The sequence below is a fragment of the Maniola hyperantus genome, chromosome 4, assembly GCF_902806685.2.
Source record: "Maniola hyperantus chromosome 4, iAphHyp1.2, whole genome shotgun sequence".
Lineage (NCBI taxonomy): Eukaryota > Metazoa > Arthropoda > Insecta > Lepidoptera > Nymphalidae > Maniola > Maniola hyperantus.
In genome coordinates, this window is record NC_048539.1 from 3473188 (window position 1) to 3494477 (window position 21290).

At 38.1% G+C, this 21290-nt stretch overlaps 1 protein-coding gene across 3 annotated transcripts in view; it reads right to left on the minus strand.

Moving 5' to 3' along the window:
• Positions 1-10210: 10210 nt before the first annotated feature.
• 5-HT2B (5-hydroxytryptamine receptor 2B) overlaps positions 10211-21290 on the minus strand; it is a 98036-nt gene continuing 86956 nt past the window's right edge. For 2 of the 3 annotated variants that reach the window (XM_069509777.1, XM_069509776.1), the window contains exons 6-8: positions 17961-18084; positions 13677-13784; positions 10211-12816 (exon numbers count right to left, since the gene is read on the minus strand). In XM_069509777.1, coding sequence (XP_069365878.1) covers positions 11907-12816; positions 13677-13784; positions 17961-18084 — 1142 coding nt within the window. In that variant the 3' untranslated portion in view covers positions 10211-11906. The remainder of the gene's footprint in view (positions 12817-13676; positions 13785-17960; positions 18085-21290) is intronic. The other variant, XM_034968015.2, reaches the window with a different exon arrangement.

Below are 21290 nucleotides of genomic sequence, written 5' to 3' on the forward strand. Positions count from 1 at the left end.
AAATACAAATAGGTTTTCATTGAAAAGCGTACGAAGCGGAATCCACTTTGGATTGAAACATAACGCTTTTAAGCTTTCAAGTAAGTGCACTCCGATAGGCCTTTCTTTCAATAGGCGGCGCGATACGATAATATTGATTGAAACGTAACGGCAACTTGGATCAATACTCACTGATATACAATTCGGTTACAGGCAATTTAATACCTGCTTTGTGTTAAAACAATACGGTATTTTACACTTAGCGTGAAAAAAATCTTAAAATGTATAAACAAGGATAGTGTTAGCAATAAGCAACCGAAAAATGTTAATTTTAGTTTATAAAATTTTATGAATTTTATAATTCACTAGCTTATGCTCGCGACTTCGTCCGCGTGGCCTACACAAATTTCAAACCCCCATTTCACCCCCTTAGGGGTTTAGTTTTCAAAAATCCTTTCTTAGCGGATGCCTACGTCATAATCGCTATCTGTATACTAAATTTCAGCCCGATCCGTCCAGTAGTTTAAGCTGATAGATCAGTCAGTAAGTCAGTCAGTCAGTCACTTTTTCCTTATAAATATTTCAGATTTTACAGATTTCATTTTTTTAAACGCACGAAACTGATGACGCTATGGTGAATTCTGACTGTGACGTTACATGGATTGAAGTTGTAATGTATTTCACTGAGAAAACACTGTTGTTTTTGTTTACCAATCCGTGTGACGTCATAACAGCTCGTGAACCTAAAAAAAATGGCGGGTAGCATTTTCGCGGCAAAATATAAAATTAATGTATTTTTATTGCACTTATCGATCAAATACAAAATTTATTGGTAGTTTCTTATCACTTTAGGATCAAATTAAGACACTTTTCAAAACATGGAAAAATACCCCACTTATTATCCAGACAAGAATAAGTATTTGTAACTGAAATAAAAGGAGTCAAGACTAGTTTGACGAACGACGTTGGAACGTAAAAAGTAGTCTATTTATCCTTAAAAATCAAAGAGTTCCTGCGGTATAAAAAGTCCTATAGGAATCTACGCAGACGAAGTCGCGGCCACCCTTGAAAATTATACAAAAAAATCGTACAGTAATAATAATCCTAAATAAATTTGGGGTAAAGTGAAAGTTGGTTGTTAAAAATTTCCTCCGTGAATACAAATTGTTTGAGTAAGCGTTCGCATCGTTTACCATACCTAATATAAACTTCGGCACCTCGTTTTATGCCCATTAGGGCGTAATAATGCTTGCGAGTTGCGGTTTGGGTAAACATTGTAGTAATGTAATATGACCGTAATACATAAAATATTACTTAAGAGTACCTACAGTAATTAATTCTTATTATTTACTAGCTGATGCCCGCGACTTCGTCCGCGTGGATTGAGGTTTTAAAAATCCCCTGGGAACTCCTCTGATTTTTGATTTCCGAGATAAAAGTAGCCTATTCCACTCTCCAGTCTTCAGGTCTTTAACTATATCCATGCAAAACAATCACGTCTATCCGTTGCACCCGTCGCGGCTCTCTAAGTCTCTATCCGCCTTCTCCACTCCTGTCCCCGCTGGCAACTCTGGCAAGTAACATACTGATTTCAAAGCCCAATGCAAATAGGAATGTTAGTAGGATTTGAAAGCAAACGGCATCGCGTCGGTTTAGTCGTTCCTTTTTGTAAACGACTTACGTAGAGTAAAAGCATTTCCTTACAGCATCAGGGTTGAAGAGTTGGGTCGGTCGGTTTACTTGGTAGCTACCTCCAATATCAATTTACAACAGACAGTATCTAAATCACATCAGTTTAGGTGGTCAGGTCCCCTGCAGCTTCAGGATTGAGGTTGGAATACCCGCTTCCAGGCTAGTTAGCAATTCATATTTTATTGGTAATTGTGTACGTTTATGTAATAAGATCCCAGAAGACAAAAAAATATATACCTAGATATATCTTATTCCAATACGGCCCTAAAGTTTCTTCTATAATAATCATCATTAATCACAGACTACAATGAAACCACAAAGAACTGTCTGAATTGCCGGGGCAAGGTTAGATACTTTAAATATTCTATTATTATTCAAGTCCAAGGGCGGGCAACTACGTTCTATTTCTAAATTTAGCATCTAACTGTCGCACTCTAATGGGCCGCAATTGGTAACTAAGCATAAACAACATAAAGTATTCTACGTTTAATTATAAAATTTTGTTGACCGTTTCATTTAGTTTTACTTTCGTAATATTAATCGTTTCAATCGTTGCGATGGATTTTACAATTATTTCTATTAAATTGATAGGTTAGTATAAAACGCGACAGGTACAGATGGCAATCATGGTTTAAGGGGGGGGGGGGGCACACCCGCTTGTCACCCGCGCTCGCCCGCACCGAATTAGTGCGGAGGCTGTGCGTGTTTGCGGCACGTCCCCACCCCGATTGCCATCTTGACCTTTCGCGTACAATACTTCTGGAACTTTGCACACTTTCGTTCACGCTCGTACCTACCTACCTACCTAAACTAAAAAAAATCCTTTTGAAACCCCATTATTTTACATTTGAATGCTATCAAAATCCTATCCCAGATAGGATAGCATTCATTGTTGCCTTTTCATAACATAGTAGTAGTAAGAAGACAATGCGAATGCTCTAAAATTTAGGTATGCTCAGAATCAGTACCATTACTCGTAAAATCTCGCACTGACTTACAATAGCAACTTTGTGTTAGGTACAGGATAGGAAAGGGGTTCCTATGGGATCATGATGAATCGAGGCAGCTGTTTGACCGTTGGTCATATAACCGCCCGTGTATTCCTGCTCGTAAACTTTCACCCGTTCAATCAATTAGACATGACATCGGTTGTCCTAATATTAATTAATTTTGCTGAGTATCAGCTGAGTAAACACCGATGTTTGCTCATGCCGACTGATATGAATAACTAATCTAATAATATGACTCATTGAAATGGACTAATTAATATAAATGCTGGAAATTATGTGCCACGATATGTCAAGATTTTATGCCGTAGGTCGATTCTTACAATCTCAATAGTTGTGATTGGCTGAATATGAGCGATTCATGTTGCAACAATGCATTGTAGCTAATAGTGAGCGAGCGTCAACCAATTGACAATTGAGGTGACATTGTAGCTGGTATTCTACCGCAATCGAGCAGCAGATTCGACGTGCCACACCGAGCCGTACCGGGAGATCACAGGTTTGCAACTAGCGTGGCCCCCTCAGTCCCTCTCGCTCAAGCAGATTTTCTAACTTGTGAAATGTCATTCCTTCTACACTTCACGTTGTTTGCCAATTACTCACGTACAAATACATTTTGGCAAACAAAAAAAAAGTAGCCACGGTGATAAGGACAAAGGTGATAATTGACGCTGGTTCCCTGGGAACGGGGACGGGCGCTAATGTGGGACGCAACTTGCGTTGACACATTGGCCCCGTGTCATATCAGGAAGACAGCATCAAGACCGGGAGCCGCAGCAGAAACAGCTGAAAACGGCAAGCGGCGCAAGTATGCCTCTCTTATAGAGAGTTACATTTTTGTGCCGTTTGCCGTGGAGACCCTGGGGCCATGGAGTCTTAGTGCTAAAAATTTTTTACGAGACATTTCACCGCGATTAATAGCCTCAACTGGTGACAGAAGGGCTGGCTCATTTTTTGCGCAGCGGATCAGCCTGGCTGTCCAGCGCGGAAATGCAGCCAGTATTCTTGGCACCATTCCACGCGGTCATGATTTATATAGTAATTAGATAAGGCTAGCTTTAAGTTTTATTATATAGCTATAAAGTCTTAAAAAAAAAAAAAAAAAGGACAAAGCATAATCATTTTGTCACGTTCTAACAAGAGCTTAAATGCATTTAGCTATCTCGCTCTAACAGTAAGTGTCACAATAGGGCTACTTCGTGGCTACTTCTAACAGGCCTTATTCTGAGGTACCGGGAGATGATAAACTTATTGACACATAGTGTCAAATGGTCTTCGTGTTGAAACTATGTTGATTTTTAGAATCTTATCACCAGACTAGCTTATGTTCGCGACTTCGTCCGCGTGGACTACAAAAATTTCAAACCCCTGTTTGCCTACGTCATAATAGCTATCTGCGTGCCAAACTTCAGCCCGATCTGTCCAGTAGTTTGAGCTGTGCGTTGATACTTAGATCAGTCAGTCAGTCCAGTCAGCTTTTCCTTTTATATATTTAGATATCCTACCTACTAATTTTATAAAACACCTAATCTGTTTTTCCTTCGCATACTGTAAGGTGTTTCAATTTAAATTTTTATCAGCAATGCATTTTAAAATCGATCATGTTTTATGTAAGCGGAACTTCGAGCAATAACTTCGTAGTAAGAGTTTGACAGAGATGTATCCAGCCACTTGATATGGATTGCAACATACCTAGCTGATAGGTATATGTACCTGAGGCAATTTCGATCCAGTGAAACGAAATACAGCACGCGGCGTAAAATAATACATCGACCTTTAGAAAGAGACAGCGGTTTTGTAGAGCATTGTATCTGTGGTTGAGACCGACAAAACGTCGAAACAAAGTTGAAATCTCATTCTAAAGGTCGATGTACATTATTTTCTGCTGCGTACTGTACTATATATTAATCACCTCTGATTGGTTGATGCTCGCTCACTATTGGCTACTTTGCATTGTTGCAACAAGAATCGCACAAATTCATCCAATCACAACAATTGAGATTGTAAGAATGATTGATGCAGGTTTTACGAAATTGACCTACAGGGTTCTTCAAGATGTTTTCATTCACCGTGAAGGCAAGTGATATTTAATTTTATTACTGGCGAACTTCGTTCCGCCTAACAGTCAATTCAATTTTTTTAAATTTTTCTCTCCGTAAGAACCATCTTCGTACTTCAAGGAATATTATAAAAAAGAATTAGCGAAATCGGTCTAGTGGTTCTCGAGATTTGCGATGAGCAACACATTTAGTGATTCATTTTTATATTATAGAGATAGGATAACGCACATAACTCCAAAAGTTAGAGGTGCATGCCCCAGATCGAGTCCTCGACCCGCATTACGCCTAGAGTGGCGGACTATGGCCTAAACCCTTCTCATTCTGCCCAAGGGGCTGGAACACCTGTGCTCAGTTGTGGGCCAATGAGGGTTTGATCATGATGATAAATCTAGTAGTAGTTATTTCAAGTAGAATTACAAAGATATATACATCTGTAGTAGAACTTAATTCCTTCAAGAAATATGAAAAGCAATTTCACAGTGCAATATTTTTAATCCAATAACAGTACGAGAATTTCCAACAAATACAACTTCGTACAATCATATCCCGCATTCAAGCCTTCCGGCATTAAACTACAATACAAGAATTCCATCTGAGAATTGCAACTAAATTGGTTTCTACTATCCAGTAAGTAAAGGATCTCTTCAATCTTCTTACAATCGTCTTTCAGTATAACGATATTATTTCTCTATTTTTTGTTTTCGCTGAAAGGTTTGCAAATCTTAAGTTGTGAGGCAACCTCCCTTACTTAACCTTGGAAGGATGCCAACGGAGTACTATTACTAAGCCTCCGCTGTCCGTCCGTCTGTCTGTCTGTCAGCAAGCTGTTTGCATTGTTCTTTAACACATTATGTCGATATATTATTATCAAATTGATCACTTCATCAATTTGTCCAGCAGAATCGGAAAAGTCGGTTCTACAGTACTTTTAGGTCTCATGATCATGATCAACCCATCGCCGGCTTACTGCAAAGCACGGGTCTCCTCTCAAAGTGAGAAGGGTTTGGCCATAGTCTACCACGTCCACGCTGGCCAAGTACGGATTGGTAGACTTCACACACCTTTGAGAACATTATGGAGAACTCTTAGGCATGCATGTTTCCTCACGGTGTTTTCCTTCACCGTTAACGCAAGTAATATTTAATTACTTAAAACGCACACAACTCCGAAAAGTTAGAGGTGCGTGCCCGGGATCGAACCCCCGACCTCCGATTAGAAGGCGGATATCCTAACTTTCAGGTTTTTACGAAAAAAAATATAATAGGTGTATTTTATGATTCAACAAATCTTAATCAACTTGATGTCCGAAAATGTGCTTCACAAATTGGTAGACAGCGTGAAAAATAATGACATAAAGACCGTAATTCAATTAACTGATCATGAAAATGGTCGTTTTGCATCGTTTCCATTAAAATGAACGGACATTTTCCAACTTGTAGGAGCGTTGAAAATTTTCACTTTTAATTGAAAACTCGGTATTGTGTGAAGTGGTTAAATTCCAAACATATTTGAGGGAAAAGCTATTCTTATTTTCACTTAGCTGATGCCCGTGGCTTTGCCCGCATGGATTTAGGTTTTTGAAAACCCGTGGTAACTTTTGATTTTCCAGGACATAAAGTAGCCTATTCCTATAACCCGTCCCCGGGATGCAAGATATCTCAGTACCAAATTTCGAAAAACATTTAAATGCTTTGCATTGTTTAAAAATCCCGTGGGATCACCACGATTTAAGAGTGCAATACCTTACAGCATCAGGGCTGAGGAGTTGTGTCCTCGAGTCCAAAAAGTCTTTATTTGGTAGATACCTCCAATATCAGGTATAACCGACAGTTTCTAAGTCCCATCAACTTTCAGTTCAATTTCAAGCAGTTCATGCTTCACGGTGTGGCGTCCATTCACGGACACGGCACGGTAAAGCATAAACTGCTTCATATAAAACTAGCAGATGCCCGCGACTACGTCCGCGTACTGGTTTCACATGAGATCTGAAATTTTCCCGCTGCAAAAGGCCTCACTTACCTACTCACTCAGTCTCACCTTAAGACTCAACCCAGAATACCTAAATGCCAATTTGCATATCTCTTACTTCAAAAACTTAGGATTTTCATATAACCCTTCCACCTCCATTTTACTCCATTAGGGGGGCGAATTTAGTTAGATCCTTTCTTATCTGATACCTACCCCCTAAAAATAGCCTACATTTCAAATTTCAAGTAAAAATAACAATTGTTAAAACTTTTCTATAAAAACATTGCCCCCCTATTTTACCATCCTTAAGGGGGGAATTTCCCAAATTGAATTATACAGATTTTTATTATTTAAAGCTAATAACCTAAATGTCGATTTTCACGTCTCTAACTCCAAAAACATAGGACTTTCATACAACCTTCGACCCCCCCTTTCACACCCTTAGAGGGGGAATTTTTCAAAATCGTTTCTTAGCTGACATCTACGTCCTAGAAAGAACCTACCTTCCAAATTTCAAGTTTGTAGGCTTTATAGTTTCTGAGATTTCGTGATTAGTCAGTCAGTCAGTCAGTGAGTGAGTGGTATTTCTATTTTATATTATATGTATTTAGAATATATTCGTGATGTTTTGAAACCGTCCCTCGTCCGCGCCTCATACGTGGCAAGACCCGCGCCAGCCACTTGTTGGCATAAATCATCCTTTACTTATTAGGTTCCTACGGTAGAATTTTCAATATTTAATTAAAAGTAGTGTACGATGCGTGGACCAAGCTTTGTCCACTTCAATTACATCATCATCATGTACGAACTATGTGCCCTGCCCATTGCCACTTCAGCTTCGCAACCCGTTGAGCTATGTCGGTTACTCTAGTTCTCCTACGGATCTCCTCATTTCATTCCGAACCAGTGGTAGATGCATCCGACTATTCGAAAGTACTTGTAAAAGTTTATTCGAATAAAAAAGATTTTTATTTATTTATTTCTGATTTGATCACGTAGAGAAACTCCAAGCATAGCTCTCTCCATCGCCCGCTGAGTGACTCTGAGCTTTCTTATGAGGCCCATAGTTAGCGACCATGTCTCGGATCAATATGTCATCAGTGGCAACACGCACTGTTCGAAGACTTTGGTCTTCAAGCAGTGAGGAATTTTGGACAAGAAGACATCTCGAAGCTTCCTGCATACTGCAATGTAAAAAAAATTCCACTGTAAGGAACACGATGTAAAGTTCATATTTCCATGCTTTACAATGAGTCGAGTCAGAGTGGAGGCGGCGACGAGTCTGTGTAATGCTAATGTGCGAAGACCTCTCATCTGTCTCGCGTTTATAATTGAAATCTTTGAAGGGACAGAGTTGATTAAGGCGAAGCTTACCCGGGATTGTGGTAAAGGATTACATGTTCTTCTTGACCTAGAAGGTAGGTTTAATAATATCTACTATTACTGTATTCTAAGGGTTCTAATTTTAATCCAAATTTAATTATAGGTAAGTATATTATATATGAGATTTTACGGCGTAATTAAAGTGAAAGGGTCTTCCCGACCAAATTTCCATGGTGACTTTAATTGTTATAGGCTTGTTTCCTACTTATTGAACTGGATAAAGTAAGTTACTGAGCCTCCTTGATAAAAAGTTCATTTGAGAAAGTTAAGGCGACCCCTTTGAGAGCGACTTTTAACTGTTTTCAACTATTTCTTAATTAAAAGTGGAAACTTAATTAGATTCCTACTTACCCTATCTCTTTTAATCGTATCAAAATTCTAAGAAATCTTGACTTTAGAGATTAAGAGTTATCTCTTAGAAATTTTGTACCCGCATAACTTTAAAACGCCCGTTTGAAATTCTAGTCTATTAAATATTTCATTTTATACAACTTTCTGTGGCCAGAGGAATCCTTTTGAAGAATATTACTTTGAGAAATTCTTCGTACCTAATATTATTGTGTCACGGACATGAAATACTTTAAATCTTTTACAAGATCTCCTTTTGCTGGCTTTACTATACAGAGTGTAACCAGAACGCTGGCAATAACAAGAATATAGTACTGATGGTTAATGATATGATATTACAAAAAACCGGCCAAGTGCGAATCAGACTCGCGCACTGAGGGTTCCGTAGTACAATCGTATTTTATCGACATTTTGCACGATAAATCAAAAACTACTTACTAGATTTCGTTCAAACCAATTTTTGGTGGAAGTTTGCATGGTTATGTACATCATATTTTTTTTTTAGTTTTATCATTCTCTTATTTTAGAAGTTACAGGGGGGGGGAAGGACACACATTTTATCACTTTGGAAGTGTCTCTCGCGCAAACTATTCAGTTTAGAAAAAAACCAAACCTGGATATCCAAATATCCAAAGAAACCTCAATATCATTTTTAAAGACCTATCCATAGATACCCCACCCCACACGTATGGGTTTGATGAAAAAATTTTTGAGTTTCAGTTCTAAGTACCTATGGGAAACCCCAAAATTTATTGTTTTTTTTTCTATTTTTGTGTAAAAATCTTAATGCGGTTCACAGAATACATCTACTTACCAAGTTTCAACAGTATAGCTCTTATAGTTTCGGAAAAAAGTGGCTGTGACATACATCCAGACAGACAGACATGACGAATCTATAAGGGTTCCGTTTTTGTCATTCGGCTACGGAACCCTGAAAAGACGCGAAAAAAATAAGTATAAAAAAATCTTATAACTTTGTAAAAGTTTACGATATAATTGCAAATAAAACATCTGGCTGACGCTAGAGGTCAATGAACGTTGCGTAAGTAGGTCATTCGGAGTCAATGCCACGTCGTAGGCTGGGCATTGACCCAAGTTTTGTACGCTATACATTGCGGGTTTGAAAAATACTAAATCACTAAAACTACAAAATGAGGCAGATGGTTATTGGTATTGGATTGTGTTTAGGTAGTATAACAATAACGCTAAGTTTTTGCTAGCGTTCTGGTTACACCTGGTATTTATGTTTTGTTTACAAAGTTGCAAGTTTCCAAAATGTAACCAAAGCAGACCCATGTTTCTGATAGACAATGGGGTCCCACCAGTGGCGTGCACAGGGTTTGAAGCCAGGGTATGCATTAGTTAAGTAGGACCCTGTTTACTGGCAGGTCATGATGAAAAATTATGCTATTAAAAGCTATTACAACTGGGGTAAGCAGTGCATTTATGCCTCTATGACCTGCACGCCACTGGGTCCCACGGTGCTAGAAGGGCGACCTCGCACCAGAAAGCGCAGCGTTGGAAGATTCCCCACTAGGCGGACAGAAGTTTTCAAACGAGTCGCAGGGAGCCACTGGATTCAGGCGGCGCAAGATTTTAATATTCAAAATTAACTTTTGGTTTTGATATTAGATTAAAAAGTAATAATATCCACCAAACCAAAGAAGAACAACCAAGGTAATAAAACAAAATGTTTCTACGATCAAATAGCTTTTATTCAATCGAATATTTATAATAAATATCCATAAAGACTAGAATTCAGACATAGCGTAATGTTAAGAGCACAGTCACACGTGCGGGTTCCTTCCTGTCTGAACTAGCCCTAATGTTTATGAATGAATTAATTTAATTTTATACATTCATAGTTATTCTTTCATTTTTATTTACAAGATATACAGGTACAATACTTAAAAGCTTACGGCTTTAATAATAAACGTTGTTCAGCGGATGAATAATGAATATAATTATCTGATTTCTCCCTTTCTCTCTTCAGTAATTTGAAATTTGCCAGAAGAAGACAACAGAGATAACAAAGCATTGTTTAACTAATGAGCCACTAAACAACGTTTTTTTATTAAGGGAGTAAGTCAACGTACAAAAACTAGGCAAACACTAACATCATAATTGATATTTTTAACATAAATATCTAAATTACCTTAAATTATTTAGAAAATTAAATTATAACCAGTTTGAGTATGTATGTTTGTCTGAATAAAAATAAAACAAGTGTTTTATTGTGTTATATAAAAAAATGGATTAGACTAGACAAAATTATATCATTTTTTAACAGGTACCTATTATTTTATGATAAAATAATTACAAAGCAGGAGCTTTATTTCATAAAAGTCAGACATCATTTAAAAAGAAATGAATTCTCCTGGAAAAAACCTTTGGTTTTGTATTTTTTAATAGATTAACCTATCCTAAAGAACTAAATAATTTTGCTAATCAAATATGTCAACATTAAAATTACACCGTGAATAATTTATACATGTACCTAATTAATCATTTACACACGTCTTGAAATAATTATGTATTCATAATTCACCGCGACTCATCTGTTTTGTACATGACTAGTTTATTTTAACCTATAACCCCAACTTAGTTATTATAATATTTATGCAAATTTAATTTCAGCCAATTATAAAGCTAACATTGGGGTTGTAACTTAATTATGCGAAGTATTCGTACAAACACAAGAAACTAATTTCAAGTAACATACACCTTACCTTACGGTTTTAGAATACCACAATTACTTTCGGAACTAACTTTACTCATGTAAGCAAGTTCTTAACGTAATTGAGGATTACCACAGGTCTAAAATTAAGGCAAGGAAATCCCCGAAGGGAACAAGTTTCACTGAATATATTATATTTGGAAACATTTTACATTTACAACCCCTATAAAATTATGTCAAAATAAGACAATATCTACCTATCGGACCTACTGTTAATATTTTGCACATTTTGGATAAACTCTATACATCTTTAGAACTAAACAGAATTTATTTAATTAACATAGGTACCTAACGTTCATTTTCTTTTAACGTCGTTAAAAGAAAAATTGGTGGGGACTTGCCCGGCAACCTCTTGAGTCAAATATTCGTTCGGTGTAGACATGCCTCATGTTTGTAATTTCGTCGTACGTCTTTACCGAATGAACTTTTTCGTGTAAAAACTACCTAAATAATATTATTATAACACCCTTTTTAAATGACTAGATTTGTGGAAAAAATAAACTCATACTTAATTAAAATACAAATATTACGTTGCATAACAAATTCTTGCTGGATGAATAAAAACTAGACCTCATCATATGAAGCCACGAACTAAAGTACAACTAAGCTAAAAGCGTATTTATTTAAAGCTCTGTATTAATTTCATACAAATTGAGATCGAATGTTTCTGTTAACTGAGAGCGCTCCGAGTCCCGGGTCAGAGGAGGGCCGGACGCGCTCCCAGGGTGCCGGCTACCTACTCGCTGTGCAATACTCACACGACAGCACCTTCTTGAAGGCTTGCCTGAACACCTTATTAAATATCGTATAGAATATGGGATTAACCATCGAACTCGCGTATCCTAACCACAACACGAAATCGAAAACCCAACTGGAAATTCTTCTCTCACATTCTGGACACACGGCTGGTACCATGTTCAGGATGAAAAACGGCGCCCAAAGAACGACAAACGTGAAGAACACAACTCCGAGCACTTTAGTAGCCTTCTGTTCTAGGCGTAATATTCTTCCATGGCGCGAGGAATTTCTAGAAATCACACTCGAGTTCCTCGAATGATGAGCTCTTGGTAATTGGCGTTGTGGAGTTGGATTCACCGTTTGTTGAGGTTGGGGTCGATTGCTGATAGACCTTTGGCTTCTGATAGTTCTTACTGGGGTTGACAGTGTTGTTCTCGCTCCACCAAAACTAGAACCTCTCCTAAATCTTCGCGCTTCCTCCCAAGTTACCATAGAAGATGCTCCTCGACTTGATCTTCTAAAGAAGGGAGTTGAAGGTTCGTCTCCTTTCATACCATTTCGAGGGTATCCATTGCATCCGTTAATGTCTCCTCCGGGTACTATTATAACTTCTGTATTTTGTCTTCTAGGTGGAGTGGAATCTGTGCCAAAGTATGGACAAGTGCAAGGAGGTGGTAGCAGCAGTCCATCTTCAGAGCTTCGTGACTTTGTTGTCAATGTAACAGGGGCCAGTAAACCGTCATTAGTATCATCATCAGATGCACTCCGAGGTCTGTTTAAGGGTGTGTTTGGATCACCTGCAGATGACAGACGACGTTTGTCTTGGAGCATTGATGATGGGGAGCTTGAAGAGACGCTCAGTGATCCAGGAGTGAGCATCCCTCCACGTTCACATATATTTGTCCTGTAAGAAAAATGATATTGAATGACATAAAAAAAATACATTCCCTGACCTGACCCGGAACAAAGTGTTAAGTCAAATCAAATTGCTTAACCTGAATCGAACCACATAGTCATCAGTTCGCGTTACGGTTCTTAACTCTGTTTTCACCATTATAGAAATTGGATTGTAAGTGACACAGTTTATTACAAATTTCATAGAAAAATGTTTTAAAAAATAATTCTTGATTTTTATAGACAGAATAGTCACATTATTTATTATAGTGGATGGATTTATTTAAAATTTGTATCAACTTATAAACTAAACAATATTTTGCTCTCTACTTAATGGTTGTGTAAAGCGTTATTAAGGCAACATTAATTAGGGTATCTACCAATACAGATTGAGTAGCCGTTTTTTGCCAATTTTCGTAATCTTTAAGTTTGCACTTGTCACTGAAGTTGACGTAAATCTGTCAAGTTGTATACAAATTCTAGTGGTTTCGATTCGAGTGGTCTTGATTTGAAAACTGCGTACATGCAAACGAATTATTGCCAGCTTCAATCTCTAGCGTCGTCCAAAATATACTAAAACACGAACGTGATTATAATGCGTACAAAATGAGTTATAAGTTTTGAAGTTGAAAACGTAACTCTGAGGGTACGTGTTCCCGCCAAAATTTGGAAACGTTGAATCCATATTTGTCCGGTCATAATAAATGATGTATTCAACACTCATGTAATGTTAACTATGAAAAGTTGCACTAACGCCTCAGGGCTCTGGAAAACATGGTAATAAAAGCAGAACATTGAACACGGTAAGCTAAACAATCTGTATCGGCGAGTAATTTAGATGCGAACAAATAAATGCCAATTGTATTATACCCTCTGCACGATGGCTTAGCGGCAGCGGAAGCTTCCAAGCCTCGCGACAGGCGCAACATCTCTGCCCCGAAATGTTGCAGTGCGCTCATTGCTGACGGCGCGGGCTCGCTGTGCACACACAACACGATATGAGCACACAGACACAGTTAGACACACATAAGCAACAACGTATATAGATAGGCCCTTACAGATAGGCAAAAGCATTTAATAGGCCTATCTTTATACATCGATGCACATAAGCGACATTAAAATGAAGTCTTGATCAATCAACATTGAGTTATGCTGCGCTGTGCTGTGCTCAACTAACTTTCTGGTGCTATGTTTTATCTACAAACATCATCGAGCTGCGCAATGTGCTGTGCCTCCGGGTCACCGCAACTGTTACGTCGAGCCGATGCCGATGCCGAGCGAATCAGCACGTAGGTATCGCGAGATCCTTGCTGTTAAACACAGCACAACCGTACAAAGCGCAGCGCAGCAGGGTTTGTTTGTTTCTTTATTATACTCTAAGAGGGCATAGCACAGCACAGTGCAGCATAGCTCAATGTTGATTGGTTCCCTAATCCATACTTAGGACAGATACGGCAGAGCACGGCAGAATGTCACATTATTATTAATTGTAATGGAGTGAAGCATCAGTACATGTTATTGTAAAAATATACTTTTATTACCATAGCAAATAAATCTATATACCTACGTATATAGAAGGAAAAGGTGACTGACTGACTGACTGACTGATCAATCAACGCACAGCTCAAACTACTGGATCGGGCTGCAGATATCTATTATGACGTAGACATCCGCTAAGATAGGATTTCTGAAAATTCAACTCCTAGGAGATAAAATTGGGGTTTGAAATTTGTGTAGTCCACGTGAACGAAGTCACACTGCGCTATCTCCCTATATCAGCATCATGATTTCACTATGATTTGCTACTAATTTGAATACTCATAGGGGATAAATTTTCAAAAACCCTTTCTTACCCTTACGTTTTTAAAAAAAATTAATTATAGACGCACGATTGACCACGATCACACCTGATGGTAGGTAATAATGTGGCCTAAGATGGGACGCATTTTAAAGATACCGGGATTATAATTGGCAGGAAACACTGATCTAGGAAGAGTATTCCAGACCCTAGTCATGCGTATAAGGAATGATGACGCAAAGCGTTTCGTACGCGAAGATGGAATGTTGACAACATAGGGGTGGAAACTCGCCCGGTGTCTTGCGGGACGTTGTATAAGAAACTCATGTACAAACTTTAATGCCTTCATACCCACCGAATTAAGCTGTGCGTTGTCTGTCTGATAATAGAACAATTTTGAGTTAGTGGGCAACGTACAGACAAAAGTAGTTTGAGATGTAAGATGTTAATTAATTATGCGAGTAGAAAGATAATACAACGCTAAACGCTAAAGATAATACAAGTTTCATCAAGAATGCATAGCTGCTTAACCTTGTTGTGCATTCCATATAGTTCCTTCGTACGTGTTATCTAGTTTCTAACAATGTTATGGCCTAATGAACACGCCGTTTCAATGAAATTTAAGCTTGGAATAGCATGTGCAACTTTCCTTTGCTATGTCTCCCTTGCATGCAATTTGTAGTGTGCAATTTTATCTTATAGCGAATAAGGATATATGAGTGCATTAAAACAATATCGTTCACTATCGGTTTATTTGTTTGTTGGTTTGTCCTTCAATCACGTCAAGGACATTAGGCTTTTTATCCTGGATAATAGAACGTATCCTATATTTCTCTCAAAGACGCAAACCACATCTGTGCCAAATGTTAAGATCGGATTAAAAGTGGAGCCATTAAAAGATGACATTTGCACATTTGTATAGGAAGAAATTGACGTTGGAGTAAGAATCTTTAATTACTTTCATCCTTCATTAATATAGCAAGCTTATGGAATAAAAACTCATTTTGCCGCCAAAATAGAACGTCAAAAGGCAATGAACAACAACAAAGCTCACACAATGAACGCCGAAAACGTGCCGTTTGCAGCCAAAACATTTGTAGCTGAAACATTAATCATACTTTTGCGGACTGCTTTTTGCATGCACGAATACATTGTTCCCTGATTGTCAGTATACTTTGCTAGGATCATCATCATCATCATCATGATCAAACCATCACCGGCTTACTACAGAGCTCGGGTCTCCTCTCAGAGTGAGACGGGTTTCAGCCATAGACTTCACACACCTTTGAGAACATTATGGAGAACTCTCAGGCATGCAGGTTTCCTTATGATGTTTCCCTTCACCTTTAAAGCAAGTCATATTTAATTACTTGAAACGCATCTAATTCCGAAAAGTTAGAGGTGCGTGCCCGGGATCGAACCCACGACCAGCGATTGGGAGGCGGACGTCCTAACCAGTGGGCTATTGCTATGATAGTAGGTTAGTATTTAAGCCTGAAACATACAACGCAGCGTGTTTGCAACATACCCAATGCAACATTAGAAGTTTTAATGCATGAAGGGGTTTAAATACTGCACTCCTGCTTGCTTAGCACAATAATTGCACATTTATTATACCATTCTGCCGTGCAATAGCCGTTATTCGTTTATTTCCGTCTTTAAAGTGCAAAATACACATAATTAATATCATCAGAGTAAGTACTTAATATTTAATAAATCGCATCATTTGTAACAAAAAACAAACACTCAATAAGTGAACGACAAAGCATAGAAATGTTATGTACCATCAATGCTAGCATAGCGAAATCTATAGTCTTCCGACATGCATTTATAGTCTTCCGAACGCATCTTCAGCTCGATTTTTACTCAGTAACTGTCATAAATTAAGCTTTTTGTTCTCTCTGTACCACATATACCAACAATAATACCAAGAGTACAATAGGGGAAAGGACCCGATTATCGGATAGGTGTTTAATTTCGGATAGGTCAATATCTCCTATATGGAGTAGTGTCATCTATCTAGCAGCCCGGTTACTATTAATACGCAACTACATGAAAGCACTGCAGCGCGTTCATCGAGCTATCTTTACAAATGGCGTCGATACAGCAACATGTTTAATTTTTGTGACGAGAAATATTTAGTACACTGTGTTTTAAAAGATATTCCTAAGAAAGTAAGTGCTCATATCTTCATTTTCTTTATTCGTTGCTAGTTTACTTACTTAAAAAAAGCAAATTTTGAAGGAAAACTAATACAAAATTGTTAGATATTTGTATTTGTTTATTACTTGTGTAAATCCCAATGTCGGATACACTCACTGTGTTGCTCAATACCGGATATCCGATATTAGGGGTCACGTCTTGTAAAGTAGGTAAGTTGCGTGCAATAGAATGTTAAAACTGTGAATTGTTTAATACCTCAGTTAATTAATATATACATTTAAATACATGTTTTGTGTTCATTATATTCAAAACAACTAGGTATTGTTTCTTTTTTTATTTACTGTGTAAAGTAGGGTACCTACCTAATATCGGATATCCGGTACTGATATTATCGGATATCTGATATTAGGAGCCTACTTGGTTGAGACCTGCATTCCGTCTTAAACAGAAATTTATAAGTTTGTGAATAAATTAATGCTACAATAGTCTAACTTGTTTGAAATTCATGTAGTACATGAGACCAGGATTACGTGTATTAATTTTTGTCTAATTACGATTACGTTTAATTTTTTTTTTCCTAATTTTACAAAAAGTATCCGATATTCGGGTCCCTTCCCATAATGCTGCACAAAAACTTGTTGTGAATGCATTGGTCCCACAAACTACATCGTGAATCGTAATAGTCAACCATAAAATTGCTTTACCACTTTTGACAACAACTTTCAGTAAATCAGAATAGCACTATATACTCAGCTCAGTACGCTTAGTAAAAGATTTTTACTTCTAACCAAACGTTGATAGTATTTTGAGAGTCGATACACTTTAGCGTTGAAGCAAAATGTCCCTTAACTGCCTTAAAATGCCTTAGCATTAAAATGCTCAAGTTTGCACATTATATTTACACCCAGCGCTTCAAGCGGAAAATCAATGACACAGACTTTTTGACTCTACATCAAGAAGCTTTAGGTCCATTTTACTTTGACGTTATTTTGTTTCGACTTTCTAATACTATCAAAATTGGTGAGAAGTAAAATCTCTTACTTAGGGCATAGACTAAAATAATAATATGAATGTAGGTCTTATAAGTGGAATATACCTTATGATGTGCAAACGACATTCAACAAGGGTAAACCAATTTTATAGTCGAAGTGACACTAGGCAACACAAAATGCATATCAACCTACATAGCTTACCTAGAGTCTTGTAGCCAAAGGTCTCTGGTATCTATGGGCGGTAACTCCGTCTCCGTGGAAGCTGCTGAGTGCTGCGGTGTACCTCCTCTAGGACTGAGGAACCTCCTCCAAGTGCAACGGCGTTCTGGTAACAAAAATGTTTATTGACAAGAACTTCTTTACAGTCATGATCTTCTTGACGACCTCCCTGGCGCAGTGGTAAGCGCTGTGGTCTTGTTAGTCGGAGGTTAGGAATTTAATAATTTCCAAATTTCTGGTTTGGACTGGTGGGAGGCTTCGGTCGTGGCTAGTTACCACCCTACCGGCAAAGCCATACTGCCAAGCGATTTAGCGTTCCGGTACGATGCCGTGTAGAAACCAAAGGGGTATGTGTTTAATAAAAACTGCCATACCCTTTCCCAAGTTAGCCCGCATCCATCTTAGATTGCATCAATCACTTACCACCAGGTGAAATTGCAGTCAAGGGCTAACTTGTATCTGATTACAAAAAGTTACATTCCCATTGCTGAGGTTAGTGACCTCTTCCCGTTTTTCGACGTAAAAAAGAACTTTTCAAAATTCAACCCTCAAGGGTGTAAAGTAATGGTTTGATACATTGACTTATTTATTACTTGGTATGGACAGGGCTATTGAACAAACAAAATGGCACTGATTCAGTGGTGCTTTAGCACTGTACGGGAGCGGTGTACAGGCTCGACCGTACCAAAGGGAGATCTCCCACCGAGCGGTTGGATGTGCTCGGTAGCGCCAGCTGGGCCGACGGTTGTATCTTGAAACTTCTATATATAGTCCAGATTGCAGAACACTCTGTTAGTGCGAGTACTGTCGGCGGTACATTTGTTCGGGACTACGTCATTGATTGAACAGTGCCATCTAGTTTGTACTGTGGCAACCGCCACAGCACCAATGCAACCTCAGTGATGTCTGGATTTCAAACGGGTCGTTCATTAGTATCTAAGAGGTGGCGCTGATTTATTTGGTTCCAAAACCGTGAAAAATTTTGTTCGCTTGGGCATATCTTGTTATTTATATCGATGGTTAGAAATTTGTGTAGTCCACGCGGACGAAGTCGTGGGCATAAACTAGTATTAAACAATTGAAATTGATTTTGTTGAATCGTCATTTCCGTCTGCGTCAGTTCATCTCCCACAACCCACATTGGGTAGGATAATGTGAAAACGGTGTAAGCAGTTCAAATTCCAATGCCGTTTGACCAATAAGTAAATAGTTAATAGAATTTCTGTCACAGATATAAGTGGATACGGCTCTCGGCTGTAAACACAAAGCTTTTAACGAATTAGTTTTAGTAGGATCATCATTATCATCATGATCAACCCATCGCCGGCTCATTACGGAGCACGGGTCTCCTCTCAGAGTGACAAGGGTTTTGTTTGGCAATATTCTATCACGCTGGGTAAGTGCAGATTGGCAGACTTCACACATCTTTGAGAACATTATGGAGAACTCTCAGGCATGCAGGTTTCCGCACGATGTTTTCTTTCGCCGTTAAAGCAAGTGATATTTAATTACTTAAAACGCACATAGTTTCGAAAAGTTCGAAAAACCCCCGACCACCGATTAGAAGGCGGACGTCCTAACCACTAGGCTATCACAGCTTCTCAATAAGTAAACAGAATAGTATTTATCTCTCAGATATAAGTGGACACTAAAGCTCTTAGCTGTAAACACAAAAGCTTTTAACGGATTAGTTTGAGTTGAATATACCTAGCCATTTAATTGGTTTACTACTTGAGTAATTCGGTATACAAATACAAACTGTAATTCGCTTAAACAACTGTAAATATGTATTTTTAATTCACGCGGACAAAGTCGCGGGCATCAGCTAGTAAATAAATAAAATTAAATAAATAGTACGAAAAATGAATAATTTATGTACCTAAGCATATATCTTATCCCTTTTATGTTCCCGAAAGGAAAGTTTATTCCATCAGGTGAAAAAGATTACGTACGAAATAGGATCTACGTAATGAAACGTTCAAACGAGACCGCAAATAACGTTGTCTGAATTGAAACGAACGTCAAGAGAGCCTCGACCTTCATAATCCGCTTGTACCTTTTAAAATGTCAATTATAATCCCATAGGTTCTGAATTACAGTTAAAGGTTTTCACGATCTCTCTGTCTGTTACCTTTTCACGACCCATCCGTTTAACCAATAATAAAATTAACAACAATTAAAATTAATTATACATTTGACATTTCCTGCGTATGTTAAATTACACTGGATTATAAATATTGATAGATAGATGATGCCCGTGACCTCATCCGCGAGGATTTAGTTCCCATGGGAACTCTTCGGTTTTCCGGGATAAAAAGCGTATGTCATTCCCTGGGATGTAAGCTAGCTCTGTACCAAATGTCAACAAAATCGGTTTAACTGTTGGGCCGCGAAAAGCTAGTAGACAGACAGACAGACAGGCAAACGGACACACTTTCGCATTTATAATATTAGCGTGGAGTATGGATATGGATAGTATGGATTATCATTTTAAAGGAATTTGTATGTAGATTTTAATAACAAAAAAAAAACTATGTAAAGCTTGTATTTCTGTAAAAATATGTAGTTTCAAAGTTACACCGGCTTTCTATATAGAAGCTCTCGTAGATTTGTATGTTAAATTATTGAGCCCTTGTAACTGAAATCGAACAAACCACAGACATAGATATTTGTTTCTAGAGCGTGTCTACCGTTGGATTTGATTAATTAATATTCAAGTGAGTATTAAACTACGCTTTTACCCCAGTTTTACGATTATTTTAGAGTATTCGCACTCTTTTCTTACTAATGTAACTAATACGAAAAGGACAGACACAGTTTGACAGGTTTAAATATAGTGTAGAGCTGTCAAACCTCGTGATTTTAGCTGCCTAGTCGCGAGTCTATTATTTAAATTTGTAGCGTATTTAAATCAAAAATTCACGTTCTGTCCTTTTTTAGCAATATTAAAAAAAAATTAAAATTTAGAGAAAGACAACAGCATCGACGCCATTATCGTAAAATTTTCTTGTACGGAAAGCGCTTAGAGCGCGCTAGCGTTAGGTAGGTATAGTCCGCGACAGGTCAAGATAGCGATCGAGGTATGAGGCCGGGGGGGGGGGGGGGTGCATCGCACACCTGCACGTCACCTGCGCTCGCCCGTACAGAGTTAGCGCGGGGTCTGTGCGGGTGTGCGGAGCCTTCCCTCCCCGATTGCCTCGTATACTTCTCGTGGACGTTAGTATAAGTGGACCAATTGACAGTTAAGTACTACTCTATTGAACGAGTTTTATTTACTCTGTAAGTTACACTCAAGACTTTGTAGTAGCTTAA